This window comes from Gigantopelta aegis, chromosome 10 (assembly GCF_016097555.1).
Source record: "Gigantopelta aegis isolate Gae_Host chromosome 10, Gae_host_genome, whole genome shotgun sequence".
NCBI lineage: Eukaryota > Metazoa > Mollusca > Gastropoda > Neomphalida > Peltospiridae > Gigantopelta > Gigantopelta aegis.
Window position 1 is genome coordinate 76,088,751 of NC_054708.1, and position 14,358 is coordinate 76,103,108.

The window sequence follows — 14,358 nt, forward strand, 5'->3', positions numbered from 1 at the left end:
TGCATGATTAATTAGTACACAAATAAGTAAGGACATAAAGAAAATAGTATGATGACCAGTTTAACAAAGGCCTTGGAATGCGCTATCCTGGCATAAAACATTAAAAAAACCCACACATTTATGCTAATCTGTAACAACTGTATTCAAAATGTCAGCTGTGATTTTCTACTCTTAATTTGCTACATCCAGGATTACAGTTACCATATATTGACAGGTAATAGCCACTGATTAAGCAATGTGCTGGGGTATCATTAAATAAACAATCATTTCTTTCCTTTTTAATGAAAAATAAATTATCAAACTTGTTTGAGACCAGTACTATATTCGTTTTATACACATCATAACTTGAATTTAGAATATGCTCAATCAATCTATTAAGTGAATACACAAATGTGCACATACCTTACTAAGCCATGCAGCTTGTGTGGGTGTATCTGTTAGTCCTGAAAACAGATTTCACATTGACAAATAAAAATTCCATATATGTAATTACAGTAAATATCATTTAATTAAATTTTCATTACATTCATTACTACTTAACAGCATAACAAATTAGTCCAGCCGTAGCAACGTGAGTTTGTTAATTTCTCGATGAACATAAAAATAATGTAAAGGAAAGGAAGGAAATGTTTTATTTAACGACGCACTCAGCACATTTTATTGACGGTTATATGGCATCAGACATATGGTTAAGACCACACAGATATTGAGAGAGGAAACCTGCGGTCGCCACTTCATGGGCTACTCTTTTCGATTAGCAATGGATCTTTTATATGCACCATCCCACAAACAGGATAGTATATACCACATCCTTTGTTACACCAGTTGTGGAGCACTGGCTCGAACGAGAAATAGCCCAATGGGTCCACCAATGGGGATCGAGTGACAGCGATCTGCAGTAACGCTATCTGTGGTAACAATGCCATCTGTGGCAACAACGCTATCTGTGGTAGCTATCTGTGGTAACAACGCTATCTGTGGTAGCTATCTGTGGTAACAACGCTATCTGTGGTAGCTATCTGTGGTAGCAACGCTATCTGTGGTAGCTATCTGTGGTAACAACGCTGTCTGTGGTAACAATGCCATCTGTGGCAACAACGCTATCTGTGGTAACAACGCTATCTGTGGTAACAATGCTATGTGTGGTAACAACGCTACCTGTGGTAACAATGCTATCTGTACAACGCTATCTGTGGTAACAATGCTATCTGTGGTAACAACACTATCTGTACAATGCTATCTGTGGTAACAATGCTATCTGTGGTAATGCTATCTGTGGTAACAATGCTATCTGTACAACGCTATCTGTGGTAACAACACTATCTGTGGTAACAACGCTATCTGTAGTAACAACGCTATCTGTGGTAACAATGCTATCTGTGGTTACAACGCTATCTGTACAATGCTATCTGTGGTAACAACGCTATCTGTACAACACTATCTGTGGTAACAATGCTATCTGTGGTAAAAATGCTATCTGTGGTAACTACGCTATCTGTGGTAACAATGCTATCTGTGGTAACGCTATCTGTAGTAATAACAACACTATTTGTAGTAACAATGCTATCTGTGGTAACATTATCTGTAGTAACAATGCTATCTGTGGTAACAACATTATCTGTAATAACAATGCTATCTGTAGTAACAACGCTATCTGTAATAACAATGCAGTTACGTGTAGAAGTGCAGTTGTTGCCGTTCTCTGTTGTAAAAATTACAAATTGTGGTAGCCTTGATACAGATAATATCTCATGATGGGTAGTACTACAATTAGTGTTTTAGTAATTATTGGTCATTGACTGAAAGGTCGCAAATTGTTGTAACCTTGATACAGATAATATCTCACTATCTGTAGTACTACAATTAGCGTTTTGGTCATTGACTGAAAGGTCGCATTTCTGGAACATGTCGTGGACTTGTGATCGGTTACAAATTTCACGAAAAATGTATTAAAAATGTAGTTCAGAGTGGGTAGTAACAAATCATACCATCCTTCATAAGAATCCAGTTATTATCCAGCTGTTTTTCTGCCTGTAAGTAATACCGTCCATCTGTCCACAGAGCCGCCTTTTTGTCTGTTATCACAGCCGTACCTGAAAGAATCCACATTTAAAATGGTTTATAAGAAAAGTACAGCACATTCTTGTCATGCAGTGAACAACACATTAAACAGTGATACAAATAAGCAAAACTGTTCACTAGTCCACTAGACAAGTACATCTAGATAACTACTTGTTTGCCAATATTTTCACTTGTCCAAATAAATGGTGTGTTTCATTTAAGTGCAGGGACGATGTTTTTTACTGCTCAAAACGAGTTCTCACTTGCACTGAAAATTTTAACTTGTCCATACGACAAGCATTTAGATAAAACTTGTTTGTCTATATATGCACATTTTCACTTGTTAGGACAAACGGACAAGTGCTTATTTCAAGCAGTCTTTGTAAGATGTTCTGGGGGCAGGACGTACCCAGTGGTAAAGTGCTTGCTTGATGCACGGTCAGTTTAGGATCGATCCCTGTACACGTAGGTGGGCCCATTGGCTTTATTTCTCATTCCAGCCAGTGCATGACCACTGGTATATTAATGGCTGTGGTATGTGCTATCCTGTCTGTAGGATGGTGCATATAAAATATACCTTGCTACTAATGGAAAAATGCAGCAGGTTTCCTCTCTAAGACTACATGTCAAAATTACTAAAAAATTGACATCCAATAAACACTGATCAATAAAATCAATGTGCTCTAGTGGTGTTGTTAAACAAACAAAAAAATTTAAACAAAGTTTTGTAACATGTTTCTGTTTAACAGAGCCTTTTTGGAATGAAATAAATTTTCTTGTTCACAATATCAGTGTCTGTGTATCCAATGTGTTTGCAGCAGGATGCTAATGCTTATAGCAGTTACTTCTTCAAATCTGGTTTGTGCTACCATAAACACTGGGATGACAACAAACACCTTGTTTATAAAGATCGTCATATTCTAAACAGGAAAATATCTTTAATGTGTAATTTAATTGATCAAAAAGGATCTGTTAGGGGCTGTCCATAATTTTCAACATTTTCAAGAGCATACAAACCGTACACTTTTGACCACCCCCCTCCCCCCCCCTAAAAGTGTATATCTCCAAATGAAAAATGTTGATCGACATTTTTCATTTTGATAAAAAAAAAGTGTGTGCTGCCCACCCCCCCACCCCCCACCCCCAATACGGTTTGTACGGCTCGTGAAAATGTTGAAAATTATGTTAGTAATAATCATGTTACAATGTAACAAACTTACAAAAGGTAAATGATGTGCCAGTAGACATTGATGAAAGTTAAAGCCCAGTTCTCACTTGAACGATTTGTTGTACAACTGCAGTCCGACTAAAAATACAGCTGTGCGATTCCCGTATAAATTACCTAGTTTTTTCCCCACGTAGTCTCACTTGTGCGATTCCCGTATGAATTACCTAGTTTTTTTCCCCACGCAGTCTCACTTGTGCAACTTCCATGCGACTGCCTTTCTGCATCAGGCTCGCATATGCTTGCATGAGATTCGCACAGGTTGCACGGCAGTCTGACTGATGTCACAGGAGAGTCGCAGGGGGTCCGCTGGGAGTCGCGCGGCTCGGCTCTTTTCAGATTCCCGTGCGATCTAACATATTGCCGTGCGACTGCTGTGCAACCCCCATGTGACCAATGTGAACTGTGCAGCAGCCGTATGGAAATTTTCAACATTTGAAAAAACTTGCACCAGCATGCAACCCATCCGAATTACACAACCTGTGCAAATCATCAACATACTGCCGTATGACTCCTGTACACCCTGTACGATTTGGTAGTCGCACAGAAATCGCGTAGAAAATCGTTCAAGTGAGAAGGGGGTATAATAGAAAATAAAATCTAAATCTTCACATTTTCAGTCAAATATGATTCATATCACATCCTGAGAAGTCTTTAGATAATAACTTGTGTTAAATGAACTACTGTACCAACTAATTTTAATTATACACACCTGCTGACCCAGTAAATCCCGACACAAAGGCTCGTCGATGGTCACAGGGGGCAACATATTCACTCTGAAAACACAAATATATTAAACATACATACATACATACATACATACATACATACACGTACATAATTACTGTATTACATCCATGTACAAATAAACACATTTTTATCTTAGGATGCCAACAAATATGATTTCCTAGCAGCTGAAAAAAAACCCAGCAAATCAAACAAATTTTCTTTTTTAAAAATATATTTTCTGAGGGAGTATGACTCGAACCCCCTTAGAACCTTTGCTTTGCTATAATATTATAATCCAACACACCACCCCATTGTGCATAAATTCCGGCACGTTCATGTTAACGCCTTCTCCACAAGCATATTCTAAACAATTTTTATAATTATAACAAACGACCGTTAACCTCTGTTTTTCAGCATTTTGTTTGGTTAGTGGGTGGGATGGAGCTCAGTAGTAGCCCACTTGACTGACGGGTCACAGGATCAATTGCCCTCAGTGGACCTATTCCGTTCCCCCATCTCAACCCGTGCAAATATTCCTCTATGTGTTTTGCTGGGATATGTCAAATTGAATTTAGTACTTTTACCTTTCCTTAAAGGGCCCTTCCTGAGTTTGTAGCCATTTTGTGGCAAATACAATATTTTTACAGTATTAAAATTACAGTTACATATTTCTATAACCAATGCATTTCTGTACACTGTAATGTTCTCATTACTGATTTGTGTTTAAAATAATTTCAGTTATACAAATTTATTATTTCTTCCAAAGACCAAATGTAATTTGAAATATATCAACCAAAAGGTCATTTCAACTGTATTTATCCATAATAATGCTTTAAATATAAAATGTTACAATAAGACAGATTTCTAAAAAAAAACAAGGAAAAAAGTGTGATGTGTATTTATTTTGTTGGTGATAACAAATGGAAGTCTTGCTAGGGTTGAACACTCAGGATAATCCCCCTTTAATCCCCCAAATTATTATGGTAGGATATTTTTTCAGCTTCAATCCTGATTATGTAGTTGTAGTTAACAGCATGGCTTGAACTTGGCACCAACAGCAATTGCCGTTGTTGACATATAAATTGCCATAGGTCGAGGGCATCACAGACCACAAAAAAGCCAGTAAAGCTCCTCAATGATATCAACATTTTTACGCCTTGTGTATATTATCTGGCAGTATTCAACATTAGTACATTTAAAATATGTTTACATACAGCAACTTAACCTTACAGTCTTATTTATTTGCTTCAAAATCTTTTTCTTTTTTTTTAAAACTGCCATGGGTAGGCTTGAAATTGCCATTGGTGGGCCGTTTCACTAATAGCAATTTTGTTTTTAAATGTTTGTATACCTGGTGGTAGTCTCCAGTCGGTATAATGTAGGCCTGTAGTGGTTCTGTCACATAGGCCATGTTCTTCATCAGTGCCCGTAGTTGACTCAAAACGTGACTTGAATTTTTCACCGACATATTGAAGTATTAGAGCACTGTAAAATTTGAATTTAAATGTATTAGATCATACAACAATTATAATGTCCACACAAACACAGTTTTAAGATCCTGTTTAATGGGTATAGATTTTGTTTTGGCCGATAATCTATTGTGAATATTGCTGAGTTGTACTAACGTGGGCACACACTTTGCTCTACGTCACCACAAGAAAGTACAAGGCAGGTTCGTTTCACATAGAGGCGTCGGGTTTCTTCGGTATAGCATGGTACTGGTTATGAACATGTAAGTTTAATGTCATCACTGGACTGGAGAATAATCAAACTAAATTTAAGAAACAAATGTGTATTATAGTCACAGTAGCTGGCTACCATTTGGTCATCAACGATTGCCGAAGTATTACACACATCCATCTCTAGCCCTCCCCTACAACATGTTAATACGGGAAGGGCTGGAGGTGATACTGATTATTTGTGCAAATACTATTATCCATTGCCAATAAACAAATACACTTTTATTTGGTGTACAATTCAGTTGACAGCTATTGTTATGCAGTATATCCTTAAGTAACCGTGAGCCGGCCTATTAACGGGAAATGGTGTCTGCAGAAACACACTGTAATGTACGATCAGTGTGATGAAATAATGTTGTACCTTGTTCACTTGATTGTCAAAATCAACCAACAAATGTTAATATCCATGCCATTTTCTGTTGTGAAGAGATTAAATGTATGTCATAGTTTAATGTTGACATTATTCAGCTATTAAACCAGGCTATTGTTTCAAGAGTGACGCAGATCACATGAAGTCAACAAAATTCTTATGCAATGAATCTGAGCAGACGAGACTATGACAATGACAGCAGTGTAAAACTTTTGTTCATTTGGGTCTGTTACACGCCATTTAACAGTGTGCACAGTGCAAAATGGCGGTCGTGTAATTATTTCCCTATGCATAAAACTATTTTAAATATCTACTTCTTTTTTCCTCATTTGTGCACTTTGTTTTTGGGGAAGGTTTTTTTAATTCAACAAAAATATTTTGATGTTGTCATATGCAGATTTCTTAAAAACAAGGCAAACGTAAATAGACCGGTTTATGGGTTAGCCTGGTTCACGGTTTTTCACGATACAATAAAGGTTGAAACCAGTGCAAACAAAAATGAGTCGTTATTATTATTATTATTATTATTATTATTATGCTAATAATTATGTTTATAATTTTTATTAATGAATTTATAAATGAGATGAATAATAGTAATCTTAGAGGAATTTTTGTGAATGAAAATATTAATGATATACTAATGCTTCTTTTTGCTGATGTTGGTGTACTTATTGATGATACAGTAATAGGTTTGGAAAAAAAGCTTGATGTATTAAATAAGATTTGTGTAAAACGGGGATTAGAAGATAATGTTGATAAATCTAATATATTTAGAAATGGTGGGTACTTAAGACGTAATGAGAAGTGGTTTTATAAGGGCTGTCAATTAACAACTGTGTCATATTATAAGTATCTTGGTATAATATTCTCTTCTTGTTTTTAATGGTCAAAGGCTTGTGAGACTTTATCTATTCAAGCGAGAAAAGTCTGTTTTCCTATTTTTACTTTATTCAAGAAATACCCTACATTATCATATAGTATAATCCAGAATATATTTGATACTATTTTATTATATGGTTCTGAAATATGGGGATTTACTTACCGAGAATCAATTGAAAAAGTACAAAGTAATTTTTTTTTTAAATGTTTTTAGGAGTTTCAAAGAGAGTATCACCAAATGCTGTACTTGGGGAAATAGGTTGAGATCATTTGTGTGTGAAATACTTTAGCCGTTGTATAAAATATTGGTGTAAATTGTTATATATGGATTCATCCAGATATCCCAAAGCTTGTTATATGTTGAAATGTCATGATGAAACTGGTAAAATTAATTGGGCATCACATGTAAGAACATTGTTGTTTCAAACAGGGTTTTCTTATGTTTGGATTGCTCAAGAATGTGGCACTATCAAGTTATTTATGTCCAGCTTTGTACAGAGATGTAAAGACATTCATTTTGAACACTGGCGTGATAAAATTAACTCTTCTCATTTTTTAAAGGCATATTCTTCTTATAAATCTCTTTTAGAAACAGAAAAGTATATATTATATGTCACAATATAAAGATCTCTTGATAATTTTCTAAATTTAGGTGTTTGTCACATAAATTAAAGTACAGAAAAGCAGATATAATCCAGTAATAGAAAGAAATGAAACTATCTGTTTAAAGTGTAATCTTAATCAAGTGGAAGATGAATATCAATTTTCTTTTAGTATGTCCATATTCTCCGAACCGAACATACGGGTACTTCGACCCCTGGCCGCCATTGTTTATCATGTGACGCGGTGAAGCGTTTCCTTAGTTACGTATGGTTTGATAGTGAAATGAGGCAACTTTGGTCGATCATTTACAACAGTTAACGGTCACGATGTCTAAAACATGTTGTGCAGTTGGCTGCATAAACCATAACATGATGTTAAAAAAAATATCGTTTTACAAATTTCCAAAAGAAGAGACTAGGCGCCGACAAACCTGATGGAATTCCATGGCTTCCCTCACAGAATGTGACTATGTTAACTTTAATGTTGTTGCTTGTTGACACCAATAGAGATTAATTTAGCAAACAAAATGGTTAAAGCATGTGCAGTGATAAAAATCCCACATTATACTGTAAATAAAATACACAATTCCATCGTCTTCCATGAAACACCCCCCCACCCCCACCCCCCCCCCCCCCCCACAAAACGATGCATCCAGTTCTTGAATAAAGAGTATATTCCTTTATCATTAAATTTGGGTGGTCTTTATTTTTCATTTAATCTTAGTTGCTTGGATATTATCTATACTTGTATTTATTTTGCCATACTACAGCTACTACATCTTATTTATTTATTTTTTAATTTTAAAATAAGTTTTATACTGCTAAATTACACACATATAATAATTATAATATAGGCCTAAATTCTTGTTTAAACTTTAATTATTATTATTTTTCATTTTTTTTGCAAATGTGTCTGTAGCAGGCCTGCAGTAGAAAATATAGGTCGTTACACCCCCCCCCCCCCTCCATGTTTAGTATTTACTTTGGTGCAGAGGGTAAATAATGTGTGTGTGCCTTTGTTTCAGTATATATATATATATATATATATATATATATATATATATATATATATATATATATATATATATGTGTGGTTTGTGTATATATCTATATATATGTATACATACATACATACAATATATACATACAATATATTCATATATATATATATATATATATATATATATATATATATATATATATATATATATATATACTTAACTCCAAAAGAAACGCGAATACGTAGATTGGAGGTTTTGAGTGCACTCATTGAAATACGTCCCAAAGTTCTTAAAATAATCGTTTCTATGAAAAACTTAAACAATTCGTAAAGATGAGATTTCATGTTATTGACATGTTAAAAATCGAGGTCGCATTGTCATTTGAAATGTCAAGGCCATGGCGCTTCTTCAATGGCGTCACATGCCACTCAAACATGTCCACTAATAGCGGGTGTGTCCGCCATTGCTGGCCATGACCGCCGCACACCTCCTACCCATGGAGAGGAAGAGGTTCCTGATGAAGGCCCTGGGCACGTTGTTGTAGGTGTCCACGACGGCCTGGCAGAGCTGCTGCTGTGTCACCACAGGAGCAGGGCGTTGGTTCATCATGCGCTGAACCTCGTCCCACAAGTGCTCGATGGGGTTCAGATCCGGGCTTAAAGCTGGCCAGTCCATTGTGATGATGTTGTGCTGTGCCAGGAATGCCTGGGTGGCCCGTGCCGTGTGTGGCCTGGCGTTGTCGTGCTGGTAAACCATCTGACGGTGACCCGCGAAAAAAGGCACCATCACAGGCGTGAGCACTTCGTCGATGTAGCGCTGTGCTGTGACGCCCCTGCTGCGTCCTCGGCCGTTGTTGTCGAAGATGACAGGTTGTACACGACGTCCCCAGGATATGGCACCCCACAGCATGACGGAAGGCCCTCCCCAACGGTCCCTCTCCATAACACACGCATCTGTGAAGCGCTCACCTCGACCCCTCCACACCCTCATACGACCGCCGGCCCTATCTAAGCAGTAGCGGCTTTCGTCGGAGAAGACGATGTTCTGCCACTGTCGGTTCCGCCACTGTCGATGCAGAACAGCCCAGTTGTGTCGTGCAAGGCGGTGTCGCTATGTGAGACGTTGTCCAATGTACGGTCGACGATGGATGGCGATCAGACAACGTCGTACCGTGGTGTAGGAAACGGGGCGGTTGTGGGTTCCCACTGTCTGCCGGGCTGTTGTGGTGGCTGGTACGAACCGATCACGCATGCGAGTTCGGACGATGTAACGGTCCTGGCACTGTGACGTCACTCTGGGACGGCCGCTACGTGGACGGTCGACGACGTTGTTGTTCTGTAGAAATCGGTCTATGAGACGGTAGATTGTCGAGACATGGACACCGAAAGCACGTGCAACCTGCCTGGCATCCATTCCGGCCTCCAAATTCCCCAAAGCTCTATGTCTGGAATCAGCGTTAAGTCGTGGCATCGTTGTATCGCTACTCGTAAAATGAGTTGAACATTGCTGTCTGGCGTTTCTTTTATACCCAGGCCTGGTAGTGTTTCACGTGCAATTCGCATCTTTCATGATCCACCCGTTTTGCATTCCAGATCGATTTTGGTCGTCAATTTCAGCACATGCGTGACGTCACACTGTACTCGTTTTTTTCATGCGTTATGTGGAATTGGATACGCTGACAAGATGGCTATTGGTCAACTTAATCGATTTGTACATAGTTTATTCAAATGTGGGTTTTTTAATATTTTAAAATTTTCGCGTTTCTTTTGGAGTTAAGTATATATATATATATATATATATATATATATATATATATATATATATATATATATATATAGACTTACCTTTTTACATATATACGTCATTTCATGGTATTCTACAGTTCAGTGTGTGTGTGTGTGTGTGTGTGTGTGTGTGTGTGTGTGTGTGTAATCTGCTTTAGCAATTACCTGCAATAAAATGAATGGTTAATTGCCATAGCTGATATTTGTTTTCCATTTTGAAAACACTGTTTGACATGGAGAATATAGCATTTAACCATCTCATTCATATATTTTTCTTGAATATGCTACATAAGTGCATCTACATGAGGTAATTTAACCCGGGTTAAAAGCAACTTAGGTTAAATGTGTAGTCTAGTAGAAGCCATACTGATATAGATCAGTTTATTAACAACCATATTTGCCTCCTTTCTCCAGCTGTATACTATTAAAAATTAGTTTTGTAGATATTACTTAAATTGAACTGCAATAACAATTCCAATACAGCACAAGACTGAACAAGAAAATATCTGCAATATCCATTGTGACTAGATATAACACACCACTAATATTATATATATATATATATATATATATATATATATATATATTAACCATTATTTACTCAGGTAAGTTTTTGTTTTATTACTAAATATACCAGGTTAAACCCTATTATTAAAACATTTGCATGTTTGTTCGACGAGGTAACACTTATGTTTTATTAGGTTTTAGACCTCGACATAAAAATAACTGAGGGAACTAATTATTTGCTCCCTAATGTAGTTTATGGGGGGGGGGGCGGTAATTTAAAATATTACCATATTGATACTATATGTATATAAATTCACATGCCAAAGGGAACTATATATTATTCTCCTTGAACTAATCTCAGGTGTGATGGGTAAGTAGAGAGAGATATTGCTCTCCCTAGATGTCAAGGTCTGAGGATGGCTATATTTTATTATTTCTTTTTTTTTTTTGCCTGCATTCAACCGGTAAGGAAGGGCAACATCATGTGGTAATTTTGCAATCTGTAAAAATCAAAAGCATTTCATTATTTCAAAAAACTGTATTTTGTTTTAAGAATAAAAGAATGTATTCAGTGGAACATTATAACTGTTGCCATTACATCTATATAAGAAGATATGACAATAATACTATTGCAATTTTGAAGTTGTAAAGTAACAACTTTGCCATTGTTTAATTATTACATATTATTTGGAAATAAAATAATTATTAAATCATAAAAATAATTAACTTAATCATGCATACAAATTTTATTATAAATACAAATTATATATTTTGTAGCCCACATCATAATTATTATATTAATAATTATCTTATCATTTCAAAATTGTAAAAATTTATAATTAACATTACCTGAAAATTGCATCAACAAAAATTATATTCTGTCCAACCTGCCCTGTCCCCTCGACATTCAAAGTACACGGAAACACATCAGTACTAAATATAGATTATACTAATTCAGATTCCCGTTGTTCGTTTCTCTTATATGGTAACCCAAGCTGTTATAATACACATAAGACGTATTGCAACTATGTGTTAGCTACAGAAAATAAATGACAATATGTAAGGCATGTAAAAAGTTAATACGTAACTTTATTCTATGTAAATTAGTAATCACTAAGGCTTTGCTTCACTCCCAAAGACCCGTATGATCGGTAACTAGGCCGTGTGACGTCACGCCGGTTTCGAGAATATTATGCTTTGAGCAGGAAATATTTCATATCGGAATACTTTATAGTAAATCCTTCAAGAGAAAAATTTAATCTATTGATTTCTACCCAAAATATAAAGTGTATTAAAGGAATAGCCTTGTTTTTAAAAAGAAATCTGCCAGTTTAAATTGATTATAATCATCATTATACATCATTACATGTATTGTAATTTGTACACGCGTAGCGCACAATTGTTATCTTGGTCATGTGGCCTCAATAACTGAATAAATATCTTGTCTTATCTTGCCTAATAAAAACATTCATCTACTCCCTTTAATGGTATTTGACAACCCAATAACAATTTATTTGGTACATTGGAACATTATCTCCGAAGTCTCCAAGCCAGACACAGGACCAAACAAAAGCCAGCGAATCGCCGAATGTTCAATGTCGGTAGGGGATATATTTGAGGGCAACTCCTATTTTATAAGACCTATCTTTTAATCATTATGAGGCGTTTTTATTGTATAACGTATTACAAAAATATATATACCAGTGCAGTAAATACTGTTCCCAAAACGAAAGTGCAACTCTTTCAACTGCCTTAGCCCAAGCCAAAGCAGCACTGACCGGAAATTAGCTCTTTTTAACTGGAGGAAATAACTCTCTCCATTCTGAAACTTCCGGATTTTAGACCCACATCGTTCATGAGAAGGATTCTTTTTGATTTTGTGTTGTTGTCATGATAATCATCTCACAAAAGTGTGTTGTGATCATAGCAGTTCAATAGACAGAGCGCTGTTAAAACAAACAGTGAACTGTTCAAACAATTCAGAACGCAGATAAATCTGACGCACAGACAAACAATTAGAGCGAAGTGGGCGGGGCATGCGAATCAATTTTGTATTTTGAATTGAAGACTTGACTTTTGAAGATGGAACTGGCGAACAGTGTGTTAGAAAATCTCACCCTCGCTGGAGATGATGTGCGGATCCCTGCTAAATGTTTTAACGTCTTGGTTACTCGGGCGTGCCAAGGAGTGTTGGACGTTAAACACAGAGACGTCCCCGAGACTGACCCGGCGGTCAAGGATGTTGACAAGGCGACATTAAAGGCTGCGTACAGTGGTCTTGTGACGACCATCCTGGAAGCCGCCAAACACGATTGTGAAGCAGCAGCCACTGGATCTCTCCTCGAAGAATGCAAGTTTTCGCCAGACAGAATTAATACCTTCAACAACATCTTCATGTCACAGAAGCAGTACATTCAAATCCTTCTGGGAAGTATTGGTAGGAGCCCACCGCATATTGTAGATGTCGACTGGCGTTTAGATTACTATATTAAAAATAACCACTTGGAGAAGGTTAATGAACCAGTGTATCTTGTGTGTTTAAAGACAGAAGTTCCAGAATCGTCTGAAATCAAAGATATCCAGTTTTCATGTTCGCTGGAACAACTTCAGGATTTTGTGGGCAAACTTAAAGATGCAACCAAGTGTTTAGAGAAAATAGGACAGTTGTAGTGTTCATGCAAGTATATTGGAGATATACTGTGTGGGTGGTTAGGTCCTTTAGTCACCACAATGTGTTAAAGAAGAATGTATTAAATTGAATAAAATAACTTTTTACAGCCTGAAACAATCCACTTTGACGGAGAGACAATATGTTATTTACTACACTCTGGACATCTCATTTATAACAATGTATGTGTATATAACATGTATCTGTATATTCCAATGTTATTATACTAAATATTTGTATTTGCAATAAATTTATTAATGTGTTGAATTGTGTGTGTTATTTAGCACTGGGTAATTCCATGTTAAATTAAACAATGCAGGTGACATTTCCTTAATACACCATCCCATATGTTGCTCATACACCTATTTACAGGATGGGTTCTAGTGTAAAACCACATAACCTAAATAGTTTGTTTCAGCTCTCAGTACTACGGAAGATATGGCAAAGTATTTAAATGTCCATGCTGTCTATGGCAATTGGGCAGACCATGACCATTTTTTTTTTTTAAACCCATTAATTAATACATGTATCTCCATGGCATATTAACAATATTTGTTATTAAAGGTCAACTCTGCGCAGCTTTCAGCTACCGTTCACTTAAAGAGAAGGTTGGAGTCAAGTCGTATTTATGTTTGGGAGAGAAGTTTGAATGGGGAAGTGCAGGATTGTTCTAGGGAGAGAATATAACTTGATTTTTTTTTTAAAGCTCTCCTAGAACATTTTATAGTACACAACCTGCATTATATATGCTATAGAATTTAGAAGTTTATCCCAGAAATACTCAGCCGACCAT

At 36.4% G+C, this 14,358-nt stretch overlaps 2 protein-coding genes across 4 annotated transcripts in view; one reads left to right on the plus strand and one right to left on the minus strand.

Annotated features, from left to right (window-relative positions):
* Nucleotides 1–12,692, minus strand: part of LOC121383211 (xaa-Pro aminopeptidase 1-like) — a 37,021-nt gene extending 24,329 nt beyond the window's left edge. The window contains exons 1-5 of one of the 3 annotated variants that reach the window (XM_041513092.1): nt 12,599–12,692; nt 5,367–5,500; nt 3,999–4,062; nt 1,989–2,093; nt 403–443 (exon numbers count right to left, since the gene is read on the minus strand). In XM_041513092.1, coding sequence (XP_041369026.1) covers nt 403–443; nt 1,989–2,093; nt 3,999–4,062; nt 5,367–5,483 — 327 coding nt within the window. In that variant the 5' untranslated portion in view covers nt 5,484–5,500; nt 12,599–12,692. Of the gene's footprint in view, nt 1–402; nt 444–1,988; nt 2,094–3,998; nt 4,063–5,366; nt 6,212–11,746; nt 11,808–12,598 lie in introns of those variants that run through there. The other 2 variants (XM_041513094.1, XM_041513093.1) reach the window with 2 other exon arrangements.
* A 54-nt stretch (nt 12,693–12,746) lies between these two features.
* On the plus strand, nt 12,747–13,828 carry LOC121383212 (COMM domain-containing protein 3-like). The gene has a single exon (XM_041513096.1). It carries the CDS (start codon nt 12,980–12,982, stop codon nt 13,565–13,567), a length of 588 nt encoding a protein of 195 aa, XP_041369030.1. The 5' UTR covers nt 12,747–12,979; the 3' UTR covers nt 13,568–13,828.
* Nucleotides 13,829–14,358: the final 530 nt, after the last annotated feature.